Raw genomic sequence first — 26,764 nt, 5'->3', positions numbered from 1 at the left:
TACTGTGTCGGCCTATTGTTATTACTTTTTTTTATTTTACTCTGCTCACCCTCGGTGGTGTTGGTTAGTCGGTGTTCAGATGATGCTTTAACAATGTCAAGAATATTTAGTTTGTTTGTTTTCAATGTTGACTTTTAGTTTAATTTAAAGTTGGTTTGATTTTTTTTTTTTTAGTGATTCGATTTAAGTTTATTTGTATGTTTGTTTAATTTTCTTTATTGGACTTTAGTATTTTCTACAAGCCTCTCTTTGAACTTATCCTTATAGGCATTTGGAAATGCAATCTCATATTTGTATATAAAAAAACAAATCTCTCTTCTTTTCTTTCAAAATATATAATTTGTGTTTCAATCTTTATATTTTTTCTTTTTTAAATAAAAATCGGGAATTGGGAAAGTAGAATCCGAAATCTTTCATATTTATTCAGATATATTTAATCACCAGACTAAGTGTATGTGAGTGCGTCTCGATTTTTATATTAAAAGGTAGTTAATACACTGGCTTTTATAAAAGTATAATTATTTAATTTTATGTATGAACATAACTTATTTACTCTCTAAATTTTTATGTGTTAAATAGTTAAACTTTATAAAGGTAAAGGGCTTAGTCATTATATTTTATAAATTTATTATTAATTTCTCTAATATTTTATTTTTTAATTTTAAAAGTATATTAAAATATGTTTGTGATTTTAAAAAATTATTGAAATGTGATTCTTATTAATTACAACTGTTGAGAAACCATTTAAGTTGTTTATAGATGTAGAAAATGGTAATTGTAAAAATATAAAAGGGAAATTCTCTCTTTTTACACAAAAGGATTTAATGCGTTTGAAAAAATTATACATTAATTAGTTAATTTTTTTATATTATAAAGATTAAATAATAATTTTTAATTTTTTTAAAGAGAAAAATAGTTTTTATAAAATATATGTTTATTTTTTGTTTAAAAATAAATGAAATTAACTCACATTCAAGTTGAATATAATCATTTAAATCGGAAATTTATACTTTCAAAAAATTCACAAGAAAAGGAATTATAATATGCTTATGGGAATGAATGAATAAGTGGATATTTTTAAAATAACTGAAAAAAACATTTTTAATTTTTATAATATTTTAATATTAAAATTTTAACATCATCAAGCTAAACAATTAAAAAACACATTACCAATTTCACAGTAAAATACGAGAAAAAGAAAAAATGATACGATTTTTATTAAGAATTATAATCTGAATTAAATATTCAGTTTTTTAATTTTTAAAAATGATATTTAGATATAAATTTTAATAAAAAACTAAATAATTTTAATATGATTTCGATATAATTTTATGAAATATAATTATTCAATATTTAAATTTAATAATTATTTAATTTTTAAAAATTTTAAAATATAGATAAGTCGTATATGCATTTAAAAGTAAAAATTAGTTATATTTTTATAAAAATCGATATTAAAAATTAACTACAAAAATATCAAATGTATGATGGTGAGAAGTCATAGACGGATTAAATAATAATCAACATTTCAAATTTTAATTAAAATTCTATGTATCATGAATGGGGGAAAGATACAATCACACAGTGCCCCCATAATTTTTGTAGGAGTTGAATTGGCAGGATTTCCAATAACAAACCAAAGGCAATCAGCCAAGGCATCTAGAGAAGTACCAAGAAGTCCAAGAAATCACCATGATGGAATCAGAATCCTGCTTAACACTTCCCTCTCTTTTAGCTAAACACTAGAGAGCACCACCACTGCAGCCTGTAGCTATGCTACTGTCAATCCCTCAGCATCTTCTTCCCAATGTTTCAAATGCTTAATCCTGTCTAAATCTATAGAAGGGAATGGTGATTTCAAGCAAGCCAAGGCAGCTATGGATGCAATGTTAGCATATCTCTACATCAATATCTTCCTGGCCAGGAGGAGATTGAGGTGGAACAGCTGAGGGAAAAGAACCATTATCACTTATCTGCAATACCCTTCTTGCAGTTGCCTGAGAATCTCCATTTTCACCAATCTTTCCTGAAGAAACAACTCCAGATTTAGCTGATTTTCCAGAATTACTCTTCTCAACTGAAGGAAAGATCTCTGTTTGATTCGTTTGTGCCCTCACTATGACATCTCTGAACAAGCCAGATTCTCTGAGTCCTTGGATAATGACCTGTGAATATTAGATTAAGAAAGGGTTAAGGAGAGAAGCAGAGGGACTCTGCACAAATACAAAGCAATTAAACTCACCATGGGAGCATAAATTCGAGTCAAGATACCATTTCTCATGAGCTTAAGTTTCAGTGAATTTTCAGTCCATACAACATGTTCTCGGTACCTAATATAATGAGAATCATATGAGTGGCAGCATTGGAGATTTGATGTTAGTTCATTGTAACTACAGAATAAACTATCATCATACTTGATAGCAACAAAACCCACATAATCATTATGCTTATGGCCAGAGAACAAAAATCTTAATCCTCCGTTTGGAAAGAGGTAGAGGAAAGTATATTTTTTTTAAAGAATGGTTTATCATGATTTTTTAAATTTTAATAATTTTTTATTATTTGAAAGGAAAAAAAGGTTATTGAAAGTTTTTTAAGAGAAAACTTTGTCAATCTAATAATTTAGTGAGTTAAAATTGAAGAGTTTTGAAGATTTTAAAAAATTTTATTTTAAAAAACTATACCCTCTCCCTAAACACAGGTTCAAGGTTTTTTTTTTTCAAAATAATTTATTTCCTTAAGTAATTCCTTCTCAAGTAAAGGATAAGACTGTGTTTGGAAGAGAGTTTTAGGAGTAAGGAAGGCAAGCTTTTTGCAGGTATCAAAGGTTTTAAAAATTTCACTTTTTTCACCCACCAAATTGGAATGTATGGAAATTTTGGATACTTTTAACTCTCGTTTATTTTATAAAAGGAAAAATTATTATTCAATTTATGTGATATTGAGAAATTTATTAGTTAATTAATTAATTTTAAAATATATATTAAAATTTTCATGAGATTTTAAGAAAATCTACTTAATAATTAAAATTAACAGAAATACTAATTAGTAAATTTTTTAAAATTTTAGAAACGTTAATATATTTTACAAAATTTAAAAATCAACTAATACATTAATGAGATATATATATATATATATATATATATATATATATATATATATATACAATGGAATTACCATTGAAGCATTTCCTCTTCTGTTGCAGTTGAAGCAATTATGAATGCCTGCTCAGGTCATAGAAGGAAAAGGTGAATGAGCCAAATAATTCAATTATGTCTTTCCATGCAATGTTCTTATTGTGTGTTTAATATTTGACCATATAAACTCATAACTAAGTTTGAATATTAGTAAATAAAAGAATAAAAAAATAATAAATAAATACTATAGTAACTCTTGTTTTAGAGTTTTTTTTTTTAAATTATTTGAATTTTGAAACTTTCAAGCTAATTTTAATATTTTGCCCGTTATCCAAACTATCTAATTTTGAGTGCATATTATGCCATGACTATTCGTTTGCGCAAATGTTTTTTTTTAGGCTGTGGTGATTGTGGAGATGAAGAAATGGCAATGTATTTTGTAATGTGACCTGCTCCTTATACCAGCAACTTTTCTGTTTTAATTTCCAGCTTGCACAAAATTTGAAGGTATGGTGTTCCCCTAGAGATCGCACCCACAATGGTGCTCGGATAATTATCAATATTGCATGGCAGTCTTTTATCAGTTTGGATTAAGCTCAATACAAATTGTGCATCTAAAGAAAATCCAAGTGATAGTGACACAAAGAGTGTTTTGCATGATTAGTGTGGGTCTAGTTGAAAGCCTTCGGTGTTCGCCTAAGCACCTGCTCGTCGATAAGTGCTGAACTTCATGCAGTTATGTTTTCCCTTTAATTAGTTTGGAATATGGGGATTCAACATCTTATCGTGAAAATGAATTCTAAAACAGAGTTTACTCTTATGAAAGATAACAACGATACTAATTTGAAACATGTGAATGTTTTGTTATAGTGTTGCCAACTAATTCAGTTAAATTGGTAGATATCGTTCACTCATATATATCGAAAGGTTAACCATATTGCAGATATAATAGCTAATTTAGCCGTATTTTCTTCTAATGGTCTTCAACTATTTGATCGTTCTCCTGGATCTATTGGAGGTTCGGTGAAATGTGATTTGCAGAGTGTTTTTTATTTTATGGTAATTCTAATTTTAGTTAAACTTTATTTTAGATGTCTCTTTCTATATAAAAAAAAAACATATTACATGAAAAATTACATGTAAAAGATTTCTTAAATAATGGAGATTATGGATAATTTATGGACGAAAATTTGATCCACAGGTAATTAGTTGTAAGTAAAAATTACGAACAAAAGTTTTGGTTGATAAGTTATTTTTATTAATTTTATTATTAACTATATTTAATTTTTTTATTTAAAATTTTATTTAATTATTTTTTTAATTTAAATGAATTCAAAAAAATAATAACTAATGGGTTCTTTTTAGACCCCGCATATTGATTTTAACTCGGAAATAATTTAATATAATTTGGAGATGGGCTCACTTTCACATGAAATAAAATTGGTTGCTCCTAATTTCACTTAAAAATGATGTGGACAATTTTTAAGATTTATATCGATGACGGTCTTTTATAGGTAATTTTTGCATTCTTATTATTATTATTATTATTTTTTATTGTGTTTCGATTTTCTAAACTAATATTATCTATGACAGTTATTCGTTAATAATTACTAATAATATTTTTTATTGGTAAATTTGTTTATTTATATTTTTTATATTTATATAATAAATTAATAATATCTCAAATATTTAATGATCGATTTGAATTAAATTTAGATTCAAACTATTTTCATCCATCACAACACATAATTTATTACTTTTATAATTAAATTCAATTCAATCCATATATTTTTTTATTAATTAATAGTTAACCATTTAAATTATTTTCTAGCTTCATACTAATTATTAAAATTAATTTATTAATTAATAATATATTAATTATAAAAATAATAAAAAATCATTTAAATCTCAATTGTAAATTTACTAATATAATAACTCTTGATAATATTTAAGAAAATTATATCATTGGTAAGTGTGGAAGACATTTTCAAAGTAATATTGTTTATTTACATTTTTGTTTGTATGTTTTTTAAAATTAATATTAGGTAAGAAATTATGTTGTTTGCAATTATTAATGATATTTCCATAGATAGCATCTTTTATTTATATTTTTAGTATTATCTAAAATAATATTACCTACGAACCTTATATTGTCAGTAAATACAGGCAATATTTTTTCGTAGGTAATATTTTTTATTTATATTTTTGTTTGTATTTTTATTTTTTAAAATAATATTGTCCACAAAAATTATGTCATTTTCGTAGTTAATATTTTTTATTCACATTTTTATTTCTATTTCTTACTTTCCAAATTAATATCACCTATGAAAACTATGTCTTCAATAGGTATTGATGACATTTTCTCAAATATAATTTTTTATGTGTATTTTTGTTGGTGTTTTGATTTCCTAATGTAATTTTCATGGTTAACATTCACTTGTATTAATAGAAACTTAACTGAAATTGTTCCCAACAAGAAACACAGAGGACAATCAACAGAAAACAAAGTAAAAGGTATGCAAGAGAACTTACAATTCTGTCAAATTCCAACATAAAACATCTTTTAACATCGTCCTTTGTAGGCTTGCAACGACACCGATCACGTCTTGAAGTCAAATCCGAAAATTTTGGGTATGTGTAATGCAAAATGGCTGCCTCACCCAATTTCATCTCACTAACAAATATTTTTCACAAATATATAAATATAACATATTTATCCAAAATGATAACATAAACAAAAGAGAGCTCCATATGAGAATAGTGGGTCAACTACTATCAAGTCCCTAAATTTTTAATAAATTAAGTATTTCATCCCTATTTCAAAATAACTTAATTAAAATATTTTTATTTTATAAAAAGTCAAATACATAATTTAATCCCTAACTTTTACACAAAAAATCAGTTAGCATTTTGATTTTTTATACTTAAACTTTATAAAAGTATAATTATTTAACACATAAATTTTATAAAAAGTAACTCTTTTAACTTTTAAACTTTATAAAATATAATTATTTAATTGCTAAAAATTCAGGATGTGTCAGTTATATAGAGGTTAAATAATTATATTTTTATAAAATTCATGATTAGAAATTAACAATAAAAAAATTTGGGTTTCAACTAATTTTTTAAATAAAGTTCAAGCATTAAATTATATATTCTGCCATTACAAAATTTAAGTCTTTTCGTTAAAAATCTGTTAGTTGACTTAATTTTAAATATTTATCTCTCTGATGAAGGTTAAAATAAGTTGACATGATTTTTTGATAAACAGAAATTTTAAAGAGTTTAATTTTACAAAGACATTTTCAATTTTGAAATAAGAATAATATATTAAATTTTTAAAAATTTAAGGACCTTATGGTAATTCTCTAAAAAATAATTAGGATTTTAAATTAAAGGACTATACTTAGGATACTTGACATAGTTATGCCATCTATGAGCACCATTAGGGCGAAGATGATCATGAATTCGGGCAGCAGACTTCCCATTTCCATATGTTAGAAAGTAATTTGGATTACCACGAGTTGCTTCTTTATAATTTCTAAAGTAAACATCTGTTGGAAGATGTTCATAGTTCTTCTTGAACATTGAAACCTAGCCATAAAAAAAAAAAAAAGAGGAAAATGAAATTTAGCACAAACTAATTTTCCTTGCAATATAGTATTATTCAAATAATATTTAACAATCCAAAAATAATCAAGGGATTCATTTATTGTTACTAAAACCATTTTTGAAAAGTGAAAAATCTAGAATTCGAACGGGCCTGAATTAATTGTAAAAACAATAATTCAAAAAATATAAATAATAAATTGTATGGATTTATATAAAAAATAAAATAATAAATATTTTTATATAACCGAAAAATAGACTATTAGTTTTCTCATATCACATGAACTAAATATTAATACTTAACTACTATTAAGGCCATTTCCAACGCTACGGTAAATTCCATTTTGGCATTGGAGATGACCCTCTAATGCAACGCCAAAATTCACGGAATTTTGGTGCTGCGTTTACAGTGTTATGCACTGTAGTAGCGCCATTTTATTCTTTTTTTATTAATTTATAATATAATTTAAAATTTATATCTTTTTCTTTTTTTTTTTAATTTATAATATAATTTAAAATTTATATATATTTTTAATTAAGTTTAATTTTTTTTTCATTCTCATAATTTATTATATTTTTAATTTATTTTATATTTTTATAATTATTAAAATTTAATTTAAATTAATATATTCACAATTATAAATAATATTTATAATAAATTAATTTATTTATAATATATTATATAGAATAATATAAATAAATTAATTTATTTATAATATATTATATAGAATATTATATGTTTATAATTAATGTTTAAGTAATGTTTTTTATAATTATTATTTAATTAATATATTTTTATAATTAATATATTTTTATTTGTTTATTTATTTAATAATTAAATATTTGAATATTGAATAAAAATATAAAATATATAAATATTTAGAGTGAATATATAAAATTATATATATTTTTTGAGTGAAATATATAAATAAAATTAAAGTAAAATAAATAATATAATATTAAAGAAAGAGAAGAATATAAATAGAATATTTTTTTTTGTGTTAAAAATAGTAAAGAAAGTTGGAGATAATACTGCGCTATTTTAGCGTAAAATACTAAAATAGTGCAAAAAATGGTGTGTAGGATTTTAGATGGCCTAAAACTGATAATAGATTTAATTAACAGATTTTTTTAAAAATTTTAAAAATATTTTAATATATTTTTTAAAATTAAAATATTAAATAATTAATTTTCCTATACTACATAAATTAAATAATAATCTTCATAAAAAAAAAAATTAATAATACCTCAGTAAAAGGCTCCTTGATATCATCTCGCTCAACACAACTCTCCTGAAATACATAATGTCTTAAAATATGAAAAATAGAAAAAGATTGAATGTGTCCTTTAAAACTCATAGAAGCAGGCAGGGCACTTACATAATTTGGAAAGACAACCATATCAACATTTGCAGGCACATCTGAAAGCAATTGGGTTAGAGAATATTCAGGAGCTCCCGCAGGATGTATTAGCTCATCAGTATCAACATGGATAATCCAATCCATGCTGGCTTCCTAAAGTTCAATTAAACAAATAGATAAAATTTTTCTTAAGACAAAGAAAAAAGGTGGATGATATATTGTAAATACCATACCCTTGCCATGATAATGGCCATTTCCATGTTGAGGGATTGCTTCACAAATAATTCACTATTACATGGTTTGTAAAAGTAGTTCGCCAGCCAAGTCTCATTCCAAATCCGGCTTATGCCAAAAAAAAGTAATTAGAATATGAAGTTAAAATGCAATTAATGAGATTCATGAAGTAAATATTTGAGGAAAAAAAACATTTGTCATAGGACATCATCTAAACAATCTCCATTTTGTTGCAAGATCACATGGTATTTATGCAGTCAAAGTAAACATGAATATCAAAAGAATGAAAAGCATGAAAGATGATAATGTGGATGTTGAGATTGATATTAAGAATATTGAGGTTGATATTAACAATATTATTAATTTTTTTTGTTCAATAATATCAATCAATGATGTTGAGTCGGTTAATAAATAAGTGTAAAGCTATTTTTTTTAAAGAGTTTAATTAGACTTTATTTTAAATTTCGAGATAAATTAATATAATTGTCCATTCATTATTTAGAATGATTATATTTTATATTAATCTTAAAGTTTGATAATACTACTTTCGATTTTTTATTTAATTTTTTAAATTTTATACTATATGTAAGTGGGTAGATCTACTAGTTTGAAATAGTATAATCCTCTAAATTAAAATTTTGATTTAAAAGAAAAAAAAGAGAAAATCAAAAGCATGTGAGAAATTCTCCCGATTACAACTTAAGGATTGTCAAGGATTACCATATCTTGTCAACAACATAAGCAGTCCAAAGACTGAATTGAACTTATATTACTTTCTTCCCTCAATTCTGATATGTCGAAAAATAAAATTCCCTTTCCTTTTTTTTTCTTTATTAATAATCATACATTAATAAATTTGAACAGTTTTATTAGGACGTTGTTCAAAACCACTAATTGTTTTAATAGTTCATAGTTCTGTTAGTAATTAGTCAAATTAGTCAAATGTTATAAAAAATAATTTTTTTCAAAATTATTTTTAAAATTATTGCTGGATGGAGTCTGCAATTAATTTCTATTCTAATATTAAAGATGAGATTATTAGTTAAAATTAAAATTCTTTCAACAATTGAGATCTACATCAAAATTGATGGATAAAAAACCAAACCTAAACCATAACATAAATAACCAAATTGAACAAAAAAAAATGTTTAGTTTCATTCTGACTCTCAGCAACAATCGAACTCAAACACACCTAAGTTTGTGTCTTTATACTGTAAAATTGTCAAATTCTTCAAAATTTTGAAGATTAAGAGAATAAATCCAAATTAAAATACTCGTATGGAACATTAACATCAAAGAAGAAAACCCACTCACCTTCTAGCTTGTTGCTCCTCTAGTTCTAGTGTTCTGTAGATAAGTTTCACGCCCTGAAAAGAGAAATGAATTCCATGACAACAATAAATTCATGGCCAATTCTTTCAGGACTTTGATTGAAGGTGGAAAACAAGAGATCTAGACTCACTGGAACTGTTACTAGAACTTTAGATACATTAGGAGAGGCAGCCTTCCCCTCTACAAAAAGGAAGAAGGATGAAACTCCAATAACTTTGTGGTAAAATATCCATGGTAAAATTTGTTCTAAGCCTGCAGAAGTGCTTGTAGTTATACATATCTGACATGAAAAAAAAAAGAAAATAATCATAAAATACTCCAAATGGATTAAATTTTGCACAATGGTAAAAAAGTTTCAAATGAAACACAAAGAAAATGAACAAATGGCAAACATATTAAATAAATTGTACAAGAGAACGAACAATCAGAACGAATGCAAAGAGGATGTAAAAGCTTAATAATCAAAAGTATAATCATCGATAGGTATCAAACCATGTTCTTATTAAATCTAAACTTGAAAACCAATAAACTAATGAAATATAATCTTAATATACCTGAAATTGAAAAGAAAAAAGAATCAAAACTCACCTTAGGCCGCAAATCAGACTGAAAATTGAATTTCCAATTCCTATAATAAGGAAATGACTGGTTATGACTCCGACCCGAAAGCTCTTTACAACCAAAGCTTTTAGAAGATGAGATGGAAGAATTGGTGGTGTCCATTCCAGGAAGCTCGCGGTGATCGGACGACGAGAGAGAAATCGAGTCGTTGAATCCACCACGCCATTGAAGAACGAAAGCGAAGGCAGCAAGAGTTAAGGGAAGGAGAGTGAGTAGCAGTACGGGATAGGAAGTGGAGGCCTGGGAAGAAACAGAGGAAGGCCTTGATCTCGCCATGAGAGAGTGTAAAGAGCAAAGAGAAATTGAAGTAATATATATATATATATATATAATCATATGGAAATTTGGTGGGTTATGAAGAGATTTAGAGAGAGAAGTTGAAACTTGATGTTGAATTGGCGGGAGAAGATTTGACATTCATTCGCTTATTAATTAATTAGTGGATTTTTTTTAATTTTGTGCTATATTTGATTTGTTTTGTTTGGTAACTTCTTCATTTTATTTATTTACCTTAACTTTATATTGCAAGAACAGCTCATCTGCATTTACCTCATGGAGTAGCCAAATTGGATGCAACTAACTTTAAAAAAAATAAATAAATAAATATAGATAATACATCAATTTTAAAAAAAAATTACTATTTAATCTTTATAATATAAAAAAATATACTAATTGATCTTTTTATTTTTTCAAAAAGGAAATAGAGCCCTTATTTTATTAATTTAGACCATAAAAATTCTAACTTATCAGTATCCAGTAAAAATTTAATAGTAATAGAAGGCATTGATAAATTTTCAAATTAAAATCATCACCAATGGTTAAACTAGTCAAACGATCTGCTACCACATTTGCTTCCCTATAAATTTTTACCATCTTGACTTCTCAATTTTTATTGATAAGATCACGGCAATTCCTCATTAAATTAGCAACTCAATTAGGTATTTGTATTAGTGATAATTTTAAAATTTAATTATATCATAAAATTCTTTAAAATTTAATTTTAATATATTAAAGTCTTTAAATTAGATGAATGAATCACAATCACCCCTCCACTATAAAATTTTTCTTTGAAACTTTTATGAAAAGTATTCATGGTAAATTATAAGTTGTATTTGCAAATTTGTTTCAAAAGTATATAGTTAACTTAAAATTTAAATTTTATTTATTATTGATTTTACTTTGAAATAAAAAAATATATATTATTTTGTTTTCTTTCAATTTTATTTAAACATATAAATTTATGATGGTAGGTTACGGATAGGGGTGAGCAGTATTCGGTTCAAACTGAAAAAATCGATCGAATTGAATCGATTTAAAAATTTAGTTCGATTTTTTATACATTTCGATTCGATTTGGTTTTTAATTTTAAAAATTTCAGTTATTTCAGTTCGGTTCGATTTTGATCAGAAAAAAAATTAAAAAAATTAAACCGAACCAATTAGTGATAATAATATATATTTTTAATAATATAGAGAAATTAAATCATATTAAAATAAAAATATTTTAATTAAATTTTAAAATATTAAAAATAAAATATAAAAAATAAAAAAATAAAAAAAATTATTAAAATTCGAAACCGATCAAACCGAACCGAATCAAACCAAATCAGACCGGTTCGATTCGATTCAATTTCTAACCAAAATCGATTCGATTCAATTTTCATAAACACTAAAATTTTAGTTTTCGGTTTATTCGATTCAGTTCAATTTTTAATTAAAACGACCGAATGCTCACCTCTAATTACAGACAGGTGGAGCCAAGCAGGACCAAACTGGGCAGCCTTGAAAATTTTTAAATTATTTAAAAGTATTTAAGGATTTTTATATAAAATAAAAAATTATAATTAAATTTATATATATTAAAAAAATTATTAGTTAGTTTTTATATTGAAATTATTCAATTAAAATAATTTATATTTTATAAAATTAAAGTTTTTAGTTTTTTATGAAATAAACTTTTAGCAATTTATAATATTTAGTTTATATAATTTAATCTTTTTTATTTTTATTTTTTTTCAATTTAAAAAATTTACTTATTATATTCAAGATTTTTATATTGAAAATTATAAGATTTTCAATAAATTGTCAAACAAAAGGTTCTTCTTCCAAATAAATAGAACACGTGTAAATTGCACAGAAAAACAATTTAAAAAAAAAAAACGTGAACAATGTTTATTATTAGTTTAGCCAACCACGAAGTTGCATGATAGAGATACACCTTGGCTGCTTTAAAAATAAAGGTTAAAATAAGTGTGTGAAAGAATGCAAGGACAATCCCAAGTTCTAATCAATATTGATCATCTCATTCATCTCTTTAATAGCTTCAGTACATCTCCCACCAGATGTAATGATCCGGTGACAAGCACCTGTAATTCAATAGCACATGATGCACGGTTAGAGATTGTCTGCACAACAAACTATTTTCCATAAACATCAAAGGAGAAAAGGATAGAAAAGAAAAGAAAAGAAAATCAGCAACAGAAAATTCACTTTCGGTATTTAATTTTTATGATTTTAACAGGTACGTCTACTTCACCACTCTGTCAAAAATCTGTTTATGTATCGAGAACTATCAAAAAAACCATAAAAAGAATACACTACATCGAAGCATTTTTATAAATTTTTATGAAGATTATTATTTAGTTCCAACGGCGTAAAATAACTCATTAATTAGTTTTTTGGATTTAAAAAATACATTAAAATATTCATAAAATTTTAAGAAGTCTACTGATTAATCTTTTAGTTAATTTTAGTTGTTAAGAGTTACAGAAAAGTCTAAAATATTCTCAATACAGAAGAACTAATTAGTATACATTTTTATAAAACTAATAGATTAACTAATGAATATTTTCATATCACATAAATTAAATAGTGAATACTTAGCGTTAAAACTAATGGAATGACTAATTAGTAGATCTTTTAAAATCTCAGAAACGTTTTAGTGTATTTTTCAAAAGTGAGAAACCAATTAATGAACTTTTCCATACCACTGAGACTAAATAGTAAATTTTTCAAAATTTTCTCTAATTTAATTCTCCAAACTCTCATATGCAAACATATGATGAATAGATATGGCAAGGCTTTTTCTGTTTTGGGAGAAGGAAAAATTAAATTTGTCATTAGAAAAAAGAATTTTTCAAATTAGTAGATATTTTTACAGTGAACATTTAAAAAAAAAACTGAGGAACTAACAAATGAATTTTTTCACAGTATAGAAATTAAATAATAAAATACTTAACAGCTAAAATTAACGAAATGGCTAATTAATAGATTTTTTAAAACTTCTTATTTTTCAAAACTATGAGATCAAATAATGAGTTTTTCTATACCATATGAATTAAATAGTAAATTTTTCTAAATTTTCTCCAATTTAATTCTCCAAAAACTCCCGTAGGCGAACATATGATGAATAGATAGGGCAAGGCTTTTCTTTGTTTTTGGAGGAGAAATTAAATCTGTCATTAGAAAAAAGAAAATGTAACTAGGCATTCTGCTTTCCTCCCAGGCTTGAGCAAACAAAATTTGTAATGATTTTCACCATGCATGCACATTCTTTAAAAGATCAACAAGTAACTCTAAGGAAGCAACCTTACCTGAACCCTTAGAGCCGGATTTTCTCGAACGCAATCCCTCAACCATTTTATTGTCAGTGGCAATGAAGAAATGACAGAACTACAACCAAAAATTCCATCCGCAGGACTGCAACGAGAAGCATCCTCATAAACGAATTCACGCGGTGGTAAGGTCTCTGCACTGTCCAATTTGGAGCTTTTATCAAGTATATCTCCTTCTGCCATGTAACAAAACAAAAGATTTCTGAATGCTGCCATTACTTGATGAAGCATTCGGATAAAAGGAATGCCCCGCAACAACAATTTATCACTATGCAATTCAAATGACCAAGTAAAAGAAAAACCAGATAGTTATGTTTTTTCACATATTAGTATTAAATGACTTAAAAGACCAATAAGGATATATATGAAAAATAAAAATTAATTTTACCTTGATAGCAAATAATCTGTGACAAAAATAATTCTCTAACACAACAATTATTGTGGGACAGAGGTATTAATAAATAATAGACTTCATTGACTGATGTTTATAGACGAAACAGGAAGGCCAGAAGGGAAGCATGGAGAAGGAACCAAAATATGCAAGCTTTTCAAGAAGCCAAAAAGAAGAGTACCTATGCCATGGATAATCTTCTCCCAAAGCCTCTGCAGGCTGAATTGCCAGGACAAATCCCGATTAGAGATACCTGAAGGAATGGCCGAGGTTCCAGAAGTAACCTTGTTGTATGTTGACATGCTCGGAACAAATATGGCCTTTGAGAAGTAGGTACCTGACAGTGATCATATCAAGTCTCATATCCATGCAGATACTCCGTGCAAATATAAGCAGGGGAAAAAAGGGGGAAATTGCATGCTGCATATCATTCCTCGCAAAAATAAATGTCTTCACATAGGCAATAATGGAATCACCATTGGAACAAAAAAAAGTCACAAGAGGTTTGTAGGGTGCATTATGGCAACACAGGATAAAGGACTCGATTGAAGTAGCAACAACAATAACAAGTAGCACATAATTTAGAAACAGGAAAAATAAGAAAACTAAGCTAAAACATAGCCGGTTCCAAAAAGAAGGGGGGTTGATCCAGGACTTCAAATTAAGGAGTGAATGAAATTGTTCTCCTGTGATTTCTTTATGCAAATGATTTAGCTAGGTGGGATAACCGAGCCAAAAAAAGGGTGAGATCTAAATTTTAGTTTCACCACAAAATCTCAAATTTCACAGGGTGGGGGGGGGGGGGGGGATTTAACAATCAAATAGACCTTCTGCAAACAATAGTTGAATAGTTGAAATTATTCAATATAAAATTTTTTCATAAAGTTTTTGGCAAGTGAAGTTCAATGGAAGTATACCATTGTTTTTATTATTTTCTTATTCTTCTTTCTTTTTGGCTTACCAGAAGGAGGGTGGTTTTTACTCTTCACTTTTTAATTTTAACTGTTAAATTTCATGCAACTTAACAGGGATCTTATTTATTATTTTAATTTTTTCCGAGTGGAATTCACTATTTTTTTGGAGAAATTTAACTTTCTCCGAATGGAATTCACTATTTTTTTTTTTTTTCGCCAAAAGTAAGTTGGGCTTGTGTTACAAAGCAGACCTGTAGTTCCCTTTGAAGCAGAAAAATGGGGAAAAAATGAGGAGAGAAAGAAATAGATGTAGATTGGGTTGAGAAAAGAAATAGAAAGGGGGAAGTAATAAAGAGAATTAGAGAAGAGGAGAGAGCAGAAATAGGGAGAAAGAGTTTATCTTGATTACTAATGATTTGGATATCTTTCTCTTTATAAGTAAGTTCCTATTTATACTATTTTGAGTCTCATAACTACTTTCTATAGTTACAATTGACTGAAGAGACTAATTTATTATTTCTTTATTCCTTAGTCATAACATTCCCCACCCCATGAAATCATTCTTATCCTTAAGATTGAAAAAGGAAAGCAGCAATATAACTATGAAATTGTTGCCTCCATATGTAATATATTCCAACATCAAGTCATTTAAGGAAGAACTTTTATTGCAGCTGCTTGGAGTGGCAGTTGGCAAACAAATAGCTGCAGCAAGGGCCAGATTTTCTTCCTATGTTGTCTCTTCATTTCAAACTCAATTTCTTTTAGCAACAAAATGACTGCAATATCCCAAAGAATCCCTCTTCTTTCTCTTCCTTCTAATTTCAAAACTCTTCTTTAAGGATCACAAGATAATTCAGCTGCACTTTTAAATTACAAATGCCACAAGATTCGTACCATCTTTCACAATGTCTTCCTTCCCTTGTTTCCTTTTTTTAACTTATCAAGAACAACCTCAGCAACAAGAAAAGATTTTGACGTCAATATTCTTGAATTAGAATCAAATTTATCCAATAATGCCCCACGCTTATTCTCAAGAATTTCAGAGTGAAGGACCAAAAAAATTGAATTGAAGAGTCTACATCTTCATCAAGAATTTAATTTGGATGCAAGAACCTGATTAGTCTTCCCATCAGAATCATGTTCTTGAAGATTAGGACAACCAAAATTCATAGAACTTTCTTCATCCTTTGCAAGACCATAATTGTCATCAGAATCTAGATTCTCTTTTTCAAAATTGGAACAATCTGAATTATGGAAATCCATGTTATCAAATTCTTGATCTTCATCAAGATTGTATACTATCTCACAACTTTCTTCCTCAATTTTGCTAACCTTCAGATACGGCAAGTACAAAATTCCCCTAGTATGAATCTTATGTGAAGTGGGCTCAGGATCAGGAACCTGTTGAGAAACAGTTTCCTTATCTTTTGATTGTGAACCCCTTAATATCTCCAACATTTGGTCCAGTTTTTGAACTATCAAGTCTATTTTCTTGTTCATTTCTAACTTCAATTCCAGCTGGTCATCTTCATTCTTTTGTTGATTTTCCATTAAGGGAATGAGGAAGCAGAAGAAGTGAATTTCAAGAACAAAATGTGATTCAAGAACTCAAGAAATGACAAGGAAGGAACAATGTCTTTTTCTATAAATATAAATGGAACCATATAAAGTGAGATTAGGTGAGAAAAGAAACAGAAATGAAAGAAAGAATGAGAGAAGATAGAAGAATTAGAGAGAAACAAAAGAAAAGATGGAGAAACAGAGGGAAGGTGAGGAAAGAGTAGAAATTAGGGGGAAATAGAGAAAGAAAGGGATGAGGAATAAAAGAAGAAATAGAGAGAAAAGCAGAACTTAGGTTAGAGAGAATAGAGAGGGAAAATGATTAGAATCTTGATATTTCTTGGATTTCCAAGAAATTCAAGAAAGAAAGAAGAAATTCAAGAAAGAAGAAGAAGAATTGTAGAAAGAAGAACAGAAGAAATATGGATTCTAAGAAAAGGAAGCAGCAGAAGAAAATATGAGAAAAACCTGGAATTTAGTGTCTTTGGATCATAGGCTCTGATACCACTTGTTACATAGCAGACTTGTAGTTCCTTTTGAAACAGAAAAATGGGGAGAGAAAGAAATAAAAGTATATTGGATTGAGAAAAAAATAGAAAGGGCAGAAGTAATAAAGAGAATTAAAGAAGAGGAGAGAGCAGAAATAGGGAGAAAGAGTTTATCTTAATTACTAATAATTTGAATATCTTTCTCTTTACAAGTAAGTTCCTATTTATACTATTTTGAGTCTCATAACTACTTTATACAGTTACAATTGATTAAAGAGACTAATCTATTATTTCTTTATTCCTTAGTCATAACAGCTTGCCCACCCTATCATATCAAAATATCATTATAATATAACCTCTAAGGTAATGGTCCTTGCATAATACACAGTTTAAAGAGAGATGGATAATTTCTTCAAGAAAAGAAGAATCGTACAACTCTTGAATAAAAGAAGCTCCGAATAAACAATTACCTGAGGAAGCACACGTACTCACAAGCCGTGGAAGCAAAATCTGGGGATCTCTGACCTCCATGCAGTTGAATAAAAGAATCTACAAGGCATAAACACTAAAATTAGAAGCTAATGAAAAGAGAAAATTTAAACACTTAGTAATGTAAGTGTAAAACAGCCACAAGGATGAGATCAATACAAGGGAGACAGAAAAAGGCTGAGAACTCCAAGCCTGTAATCTTAATCTCAATGATAATAATAATCCCACCTTCTTTGATATTTTGTTAGACTCAACAGAGCTGTCCCTTTCACTTTGGATGTAGCCACTGCCCCAAACTTCCTTTATAATTTCAACATCATGCGAAGATGACAACAACTTCGGTAATTGCTTGCTTTCTTGAACAGCACTAGAGAACCATCTGGCACAAACCTCCATGCTTTCTGGACTGTGAGCTCCATCCAAGTAGAAAATCAGATCTCCAGATGAACTTTCTGCTAATGTAGAGGAACTATTGCAATTAGAAGACAAATCATAGACAATTTGAGCCCTCCCTGAAAGACGTGCTGCTGCAAGACCTCTAAGAAATGCCTCTGGTATATTAGCTTCCTTTTTATCCTGCTATTACATTCAACAAAGTTGACTGGTGAATAATTCAACAATGCAACCCATAAACATGGGAGAAAGAAGAGCAGCAATACATTGATTTGTGATCAAATCACACCACTAAGATCTATTAGGTGCAGCAGAAGAAAACAAGATGTCAGGCACATACCACACAGATGATATTAACATGTTTGCTTTCGTTCATGAACACATACAAATGCAGAAAAATATAAGATTATGTTTACATTTAAATGGATGTGCAAACATATCTGCATATATACACCTATTGACATGATGGGAAAATAGATTCACATATCACTTAATTTGATGAATGACAAATGCCTGAGTAACACTAACATTTTGAAGTATCTTTTCCCAGTTTCCTGTTCTTTGAAGCCAACATTTACATAGGGAAACAGCAAGACCAGCATTGGTGAACTGATGATCGCCAGATAAGCTAAGCTTCAATCCATCCAACTTTCTTTCATCCAGAGGTTCCACTACTTTTAGCGGCACCTGCAATCAATAAGAATAGATCAATCAACAATTGTCAATAGCAATTCTTACTCAAGGGAGCATGCTAAAGTTCTGAAGTTTCATTAACTAATTTCTAAAACATGATAATGGAAGACTGAAGATCATACATATATGATAGAACTTCAACATCAACATAAAATGAAAGCCAATGATCTTATTTTGACTTATCCCAAATGAAAATTAGAATGATATGAATGTAGAAGAATTGATCACAGGACTTATTAGTCTTGAAAGGATATATCATGATTAATCAACAACGAATTAATTAAATAAGAATATTTTAAAGTGAAAATTCAAATTAAGACTCAATATATAACACTAGAGGTTACCGCTAATTCGTTGGCTTTCTCATGAAGAACATCCATTGCTTCAGAAAGTTGGTGTACCGTAAATGCAGGAATTTGGGGCTTGAGGAGCAGGGAAGACATCAATGATCAACCCAATTCAGAAAATACTTGAAAATGAATACTGCCATTTAGAATAATAAAAACAGAAGTATTGCTATAAATAACTTTTATCACTGAATAACACATTCTTGCTTGTTTTAGCTTCTCGCATATGAGATCTATACCTTGAAAATTCCAGATTTGTGAGAAGCAATCTCTCCAAGTGTATCACCTGCAATAGTGGAGCAACTAGTTGTTTTAAGAAATGATTAACCTCTTCCAGTACTTAGTATTGAAATGCACAAACTTGAAAAAACTGGAAAAAAAAAATGCACAAGTTTCTTTGTAATCAGCATCAAGCCCTAGTCCCACAAATAAAACCAAAAAAAAAAAAACCACCAACATAAATTTGCATCTACAGATAAAAGAAGAAATAGCTAATGGGAAATGAGAACAATAATATACAAGAAAATGACATACCCAGAACCTCTGTATGATCCATCCCCAAAGTTGCAATGCCACAGACAACGGGCACTTTAATCTGAAACAATAAATAAACAAAGTAGATCATTAACCATTGAGAATATTCTAATATTAATTTTACAATCTTCATAAATATTAGCTATCACCTTGTAACAGTAAATGAAAACTGGCAATAATTAGCGTAAGCTTCACAATAATCAATAATACTTGAATCCAGGAAGAGAGTAATACCACATTCGTTGAATCTTTTGTTCCTCCAAGACCAACTTCAATTATGGCAACATCTACCTGTAAAAAAAGAAAGGAAACACAGAATGAAAAACTCAAAAGTATCACATAGTGTTTAGCCAGAGTGACATGAGTATGATATTGATTAAGGCTTAAAAAAGTTTTCTTAAACATAGTTACAGAAATGATGGCAAGAGGGATATTTCCATGCAACGAGAATTGCTACAATTAAGTACGAGTCTCATACATAATTTACAATTGCAAAATATATTATCACAGCTAATAAAGATTAGGGTAAATTACATTTTAGCCCTTGAATTTTAGCATAATTGACAAATCAATTCCTATATTTTTAAAACTGAACACTTAAATCCCTATGTTTTCAATCTGTCCAAAAAACAGTCCTTCCATCTATTAGCTGCCATTACATAAGGTGAAATGTCTTTGTTGCCCTTTTTTTGTTGCCCTTTTTTTAAATTTGAGATGTCAACTATAATTACAATTCTTATGGACAAATTTCGGAGTGGGGGTAAGTCCTGCAAGATTGGCAAGGTCAAAGTCGGAGACACGGGCTTCAAAGGATTTGGTAAGCAGAATATTTGATGATTTAATGTTTCCATGCGAGAATGGGAGAGGGAAATAGATAGTATGAAATCGAGAGAGTGAGCTTGAGATTAGATTTAGGGATTTTATAGAGGGTTTAATTTTAAACAAGGTCAAATTTGTTTTTTCTCTATAGACTACCGGAATCTGTTAGTCTTTTCTAATAGAAGGATGAAATAGTTATATTTTCAAGTATTGAGGGACATTTTAATTACCTCTAAGAATTACAAGGACCTCTTAATAAATTTCTCTAAAATCCAAGGACCTTATAGTAATTTTCCCTTTTGGAAATTACTACCATGTTCTCTCTGGAACCAAATCTTCCCCGCTCAATCATTTTTCCTGTTTTGTGAGATAACAAGAATCAAGTGATGGAAGCGCATTCTTGAGAACAAAATATTTTTATATTGGAGACATGCATCGGGTGATGCTATCAAGAGGTGAAATTAAAAGAGCTGTTGAATCAGAAAATAGAAGAATTCAAAAAGTTGCTTCAAGCTGCATAACTCAAGGTACATAGACCTGAGACTTCTTGGAGTAAAAGTGATAAATTGGGATTACTAATTCAAGAGGGGAACATTGAGGATATTGACAAGAAAGATGGGCACAATCTTGAAACGATTGCGGTTGAACTTGACCCTTCAAGTATGACTCTCATCTTGCTATTTTTTTTACTAGTAAAGAGGTTATTAGCAAGAATGCTGCAAATTTTCAGGGTAGTGAGATTAAGAAATAAACTAAAGAAGGATGTTAGAAGCTGAGGATGTCAATGGGACGAATTTGACAAGGAGGAATTACAATATAGGCTGTCAAATCTCTCTAGCGGAGTTATTATTTTTAAGGTTGGCGGCCAGCGAGGCTGAAGTTATTCTTCAGAAGAATTTTGATAAGGAGCAGTCTAATCAAAAGCAAAACAAGAAAAACTTTGCAACATACTTTAAGCTGAAACTGAAAGATGGTGGGTTATATTCATTTGATTTTATGATTCTGAGGAAGGATAAACGGGAGATATCAAGAAGGCAAAGAAAGAAACTAATCTACTATGGTGCAGAAAAAAACTTCAAAACAATAAGGAAACTACTCATATGGGCAATCACTCCTCCTCTTGAAATTCATGCACTCCAAGAAGATCATACTATAGCAGCAGCACCAGAGAAATTGCTTCAGAGGATGCTAATTGGGAAGATCAAACTTTTCTTCAAGCTCAATTTCCAGAGTTCCAAACTTCTTGGGGACAAGAAAGGCCTCATGAGGAAGGCATCGTCACATATAAGAGAAGAGGTATAGTAGTAGATAAATTCAATAGGTTTGGAGGGAAAGTGAGTTAGTAGTTAAAGAGTTGCTAAATCGGATAAGAAGTTGATGGCAGTTACTATAATAGTCTAGTATAAAAGAGTAATCTGTATAGAAGAAGTACCAATCTAGAATAAATGATGATACAGATACATTCTCTCTATTCCTTCTCTCAAATTCCCCTATTCTATCTCTTCTTATCCTTCTTTCCTTCTCTAAGATTTCGCTTAGTTTCTTCCTTAAGAAGTCTTCTTCTATATCAGTAGAACTCTGTTCAGCTGCTATTGACAGAGAATCTTATACCAATAGCAGTTAACTCAGTGTTCATTAAGCTGAAGTCAGATCCAGAAGTTTTGTTCTTTTAGTTGGGACGACAAGCATATGCAAAGGAAAAGTTAAGGGACAAGATTAGTCAGTGTTACTGCTTTACTGTTTCAAGTTTCAACTAAAAATGAGGAAACATATTATTAACTTCATTTTGCAAGTTACAACGTGCACAACCAACCTGTTCACAGACAAATATTTTGAATGCCAAGACTGTGAGGAATTGAAATAGTGGGGGCATTGGCAGGTCCTCAGTTACTTGTTGCTGAAAATCAAAATTTTCAGAATTAAGTTGCAGCCACTACCATTTATAGATTGCATAAATATCTAACAATTATTGAGAATGGAAGGCAGAAATGGAACCTTCAATTGATTCCAACAATCCCAAAAGTAAAATAAAAATTTATCTTCAGATATGTCCAATCTGCAAAAGCAAGTCATTGTCAGACATGAATCAATACCAATGAAAAGCATTCAAATTAACCGTGAAATTAGTTTAGACATTGAACAACTATAACAGCTAGCTTGAATCAGATTTATATGAATGCACCAAACCTCCATAAATCTCAAAGGACTATATTTGCAGCCCCTCATAGGAAGAATGCCTATAGGTGAATTCCATGGGGTGGAATACCTAAACAAAGTGATTTAGCAGACCAAATCCATCAACCTATTTCATGTGGTTACAAGAATGTCAATCATCCCATGTCAAAATTGGTTCTACAAATTCCACAAAACCCAAAATGTCTCACTCACTCATTTCACAATAGAAACAGTTGAGTGAAACAATTTGAAGTGGAAAATTACTTGGGTAATGTCACGATATATGCCAGACATGGATTTAAATATTGGACATAACAGCTGTTAAATGAATTTTTTTGGTGACACCTGTATTATTATTCCCATTAATTAAAAATAACATAACTTTTTTGGGTAAAGCTGTTACTTGGTCATCACTCTTTATTTAAAGGCCATTACTGTATAAGGAATTATTTGAGCAGGCAAAAGGATAAGATGCCAAGCCAACAATCCAAGCCAAAGACTACTTTCCTGCAAGGCAAATTTCCATTTTAGCTGTTTTTTTTTTCTTTTTCTGAAACCATTTGAAAGGAATTCCACATTTTACAAACTATCAAGGGAAAAAGCATGTAAATTGTAGAAATCAGTATTCTTCATATTTTCTTGGTTTTTTTTTGTTGGTTACTTATAGTTACATATTTTTTTCTAAAACTTGAAATTTATGCTGTATTTATGATTGAATTCTTAATAGTAGTTGATTCTATTGATATCTGCTTACCTTTGTGCATTTTGCAATTTTTAGGGATAGGCCAATACCATTATATTATAGCTGTTTGTGTCATATGCTACCATGAACATCACGAACATGACTGCAATTTAAATCCATGATTCCAAAACAAAGAAGCTTATAGTGCCTCTAGTAAAACAGGAAAAAAAATACGAGGAGCATTTGATGGCCCAATGATCATCAAAATAACCAGTCAGTTAAGGCAATTAAGGCTCACAAAATTTTCTTCTTTGTGACCAGTCTTTGATCTTCCAAAACCCAACAATTTAGGGGGCAAATCCTTAGAGAACTATTTTGTTCATGACCATGATTCTTATCCTAAGCATGGATACAAATTTGAGCTCTCTTTTTCTTTTTCCTTGTCTTGCTATATGTGGACAAGGGGGATTGTGAATTCAAACAATGATATATGGTTATGAATTTAAACACCGACCCATTTATACGAAATCTTTCTCTCACATCAATTAGGTGAGGGGAAGTAAACAGTCCTGTTCGAAAGCCACATTCTCGTAAAATAGCTTCACAGAATGCGCATGTTGAACCCTGAAATAAAACAATCAAAGGAAGAACAAACCATGTTAAAGAACAAGTGCTATCAAATATCATTTCCTTACTAAATTTTAATACACTTTAAACAATCCACAGATCAAAATCTGACAGAATAAATGTCAGAAGAAGCTGTGCTTCATTTCTGTTCTTCTCTTTTTCTTCTTGTGCGAGTAGAATGAAGTGAAACTGTATCAATTTCCACGAACATGCTTACGTGATATCAAACAACATTTCAAAAATGTAAATTTGGGACACTTTAAAACAAAAAGGTTTGATTGGAATGTTAAAATAAATTGCAATTGCAAATAAAACGCAACATGGTTCAAATAATAGTCTACAATCTAGTTATTTTATTAACAAAAAGGTTTAAACTGGGACCGTACCTTCCCTTTTGTTCCAGCAACATGGATAATCTTGAGCTTAGGTATATGCTCTTCCAAATCTAGTATCTGTAGAGAAACATGCTTGCTGCCTTTCAATCTTCAATCAATTTCATTTAGAACAAGAGTAACAAAGTTAAATAATTTGCCTATCTACTGGTGTTACCAATAAGAAACTTCAAAGGGCACTTCCACCCCAATATCACCAGGATAATATGTTCATAGTAGAGATGCTAAACAAATAGAGCACTTGAATCCCATGTACAATGTCAGTCAGTAAAACTAATGAAGCATAATTATTCAACCAACAGAAACTGGGACAGCCAATCATAATATTGTAAAAAGTAAGAAGCATTGACTGAATTGAACAGAAGAAAAGATTGCCAATCCCTTGTTTGTATACCTTTTGCAAAGCACTAGAACTTAGAAGAATGATATAGTGTTTACCTTAAGATACATCTGCATCCTTTCCAATTTTCCATATCTGGAACCAACAGATGAGCGAGATCCACGTTTCTGACCCGTAATGAGAGAGGAAAGTGCTTCCATGGCAGTTTCATAATTATTTGAATGAGGCAGTTCCTGCAAACAATCTTTGACTACCCCATTGCTTTCTTTTTCTCCCATGGCTTGGGATGACATCTTTCGACACTCAGAACCTGAAATGGGAAACCAACAAAGAAATTTCAAAACTCATAGCAAATATTTCAAGCCATCAATCAATATCAGGGCCACCTTGTGTGATCTTACTTTGTTTTGAAGTTCCTTCAGTTATACAATTCATTGCTCGAATAATAAATTTTAAATATAAGTATGTACTTTTCATTTTACCTCTTGCTTGGAAATGGAGTTCCCTATGGTCAATCAAATTAAAGGCTGGCTGAAAAGAATACTTCCACGGTGCTCTGGAAGAAAACCGATATTCCCTCTTGCGGACGTGTGAAGCTATGACTACCCCAGACTTCAGATAATTGTTTGTATTAACGAACATAGAAAACATCAATCCTGCTACAAAAACAGGAATCAGTTGGAAGTACAATGATCTTCAAGCACTGGATCTCTCCTCTACTTTACATATTTAAACATGATATCTTGACTACAACAAAAAAAAAAAAAAAAAAGACTCAACCAATGTAGGTTTAAAGACTCCCTCCACAGATTTCCTTGAAGTTAGCTGCAACATAGTAGCATGACAACGTCCAACTCAATTAGTGGGGAAAAAAAATCCTCTTATCTGTCACAGTCAATTGACACATTCTATGCAGAGTATCCTCAGGTCAGCTGATACAACTTATGGAAGTGCATATTTGGCAGGATGCAATTGGAAGTAATGGAATGTAAATAAAACAATAAACTAAAAGTTCAATTCATTACATGAACACATTCAATTATGATACGACAAACATGAGCACATATTATAAAATAAAATGGTAATTCCATTTCTCTTTTTGAATGCTTAGAATCACACACTCCACCAAACATCAGATCAAGCAAAAATCAAACAGGTCCAAATTCCAGTGCAAGAAAATTGAATTGCCACAACTATCCCTTCAGTTTGCAAAAGAAAAGCTAAACAAACCAAAATAGTAATCGAAGAGTAAAGTTCATTGCTTTGTGGTATCAGACAATAAAACAACAAATACCCAGAACTCATTTCTTCCTTTTTCTCAAATTTTATTGGCAGGCAACAAATAAAAACCACTAATAACACTACAAAAGCAAGTAATGAATGAACCAAAGAAATCATATGTTCTATGGCATATGTACATAGAAAGAGAGAGGAAGTGAGACTTACAGGGGTAGCCATAATCTCGTATAGTGGGGAGTTGGATTTGCAGCTGCAGTTGTTCCTTTGGTTTTGCGCAGACCTGTCTCCTACTTTTGTGGCTGTGACAATGGGCTTTCATATCCTAGGAATTTGTAACTGTAATTTACAGTGTTTTAAAAAAAAATGATTGGGAACGCACGAATTTAGGGTTTTGACGCGTGTCCGAATTTCTTTAATTTTTTAATTTTAAATATATTAGCTACATATCAATGTATAAATTAATTTTGAGTTAAATATGTTTAATTGGAGCAGTTATTGAGAAAAAAAATTTTCAATATATTAACTGAAATGTATAAAAATTTATTCAAAACTAAATTCAACATATTCAAATTATAAATTAAAAAAATTAAATATAACATTTTTGTCAAATTTTTAATAATATTTAAAATTACTTTTTAAAAAAAATTTATAAAATGAAATATTTTATGAAAATTTTTACGATTAAAGATAATATATTATTCGGTTCAAACTGAAAAAATCGATTAAATTAAATTAATTTAAATTTTTAATTTAATTTTTTATTTATTTTTATTT

At 29.1% G+C, this 26,764-nt stretch overlaps 2 protein-coding genes across 7 annotated transcripts; both read right to left on the bottom strand.

The window, feature by feature from the left end:
- Positions 1-1,503: 1,503 nt before the first annotated feature.
- Positions 1,504-10,746, bottom strand: LOC110620954 (glycosyltransferase-like At2g41451). The gene is made up of 11 exons (XM_043958910.1): positions 10,262-10,746; positions 9,804-9,953; positions 9,656-9,708; positions 8,341-8,449; positions 8,126-8,260; positions 7,994-8,038; positions 6,544-6,731; positions 5,670-5,811; positions 3,178-3,224; positions 2,243-2,330; positions 1,504-2,165 (listed from the first exon to the last, which is right to left on the bottom strand). Exons 1-11 carry the CDS (start codon positions 10,709-10,711, stop codon positions 1,890-1,892), a joined length of 1,683 nt encoding a protein of 560 aa, XP_043814845.1. The 5' UTR covers positions 10,712-10,746; the 3' UTR covers positions 1,504-1,889.
- A 1,695-nt stretch (positions 10,747-12,441) lies between these two features.
- LOC110620846 (folylpolyglutamate synthase) lies at positions 12,442-26,334 on the bottom strand. Of its 6 annotated transcripts, none has more exons than XM_021764769.2 (17): positions 26,198-26,334; positions 25,234-25,407; positions 24,850-25,061; positions 24,406-24,471; positions 23,907-24,016; positions 22,531-22,591; positions 22,349-22,432; positions 19,951-20,007; positions 19,717-19,777; positions 19,422-19,468; positions 19,180-19,257; positions 18,671-18,829; positions 17,978-18,328; positions 17,731-17,809; positions 14,480-14,635; positions 13,887-14,083; positions 12,442-12,659 (listed from the first exon to the last, which is right to left on the bottom strand). In XM_021764769.2, the coding sequence occupies exons 2-17, from the start codon at positions 25,400-25,402 to the stop codon at positions 12,600-12,602; spliced, it is 1,947 nt and encodes a 648-aa protein (XP_021620461.1). In that variant the 5' UTR covers positions 25,403-25,407; positions 26,198-26,334; the 3' UTR covers positions 12,442-12,599. The 6 variants fall into 6 exon arrangements, with proteins under 6 accessions (XP_021620461.1, XP_021620458.1, XP_021620459.1 ...); XM_021764766.2 differs by having other exon boundaries at positions 25,234-25,410; positions 26,198-26,329; XM_021764767.2 differs by having other exon boundaries at positions 17,978-18,325; positions 25,234-25,410; positions 26,198-26,329.
- Positions 26,335-26,764: the final 430 nt, after the last annotated feature.

The sequence above is a fragment of the Manihot esculenta genome, chromosome 8 (assembly GCF_001659605.2).
Source record: "Manihot esculenta cultivar AM560-2 chromosome 8, M.esculenta_v8, whole genome shotgun sequence".
Classification (NCBI taxonomy): domain Eukaryota; kingdom Viridiplantae; phylum Streptophyta; class Magnoliopsida; order Malpighiales; family Euphorbiaceae; genus Manihot; species Manihot esculenta.
This window is presented reverse-complemented; position numbering and strand designations above follow the sequence as displayed.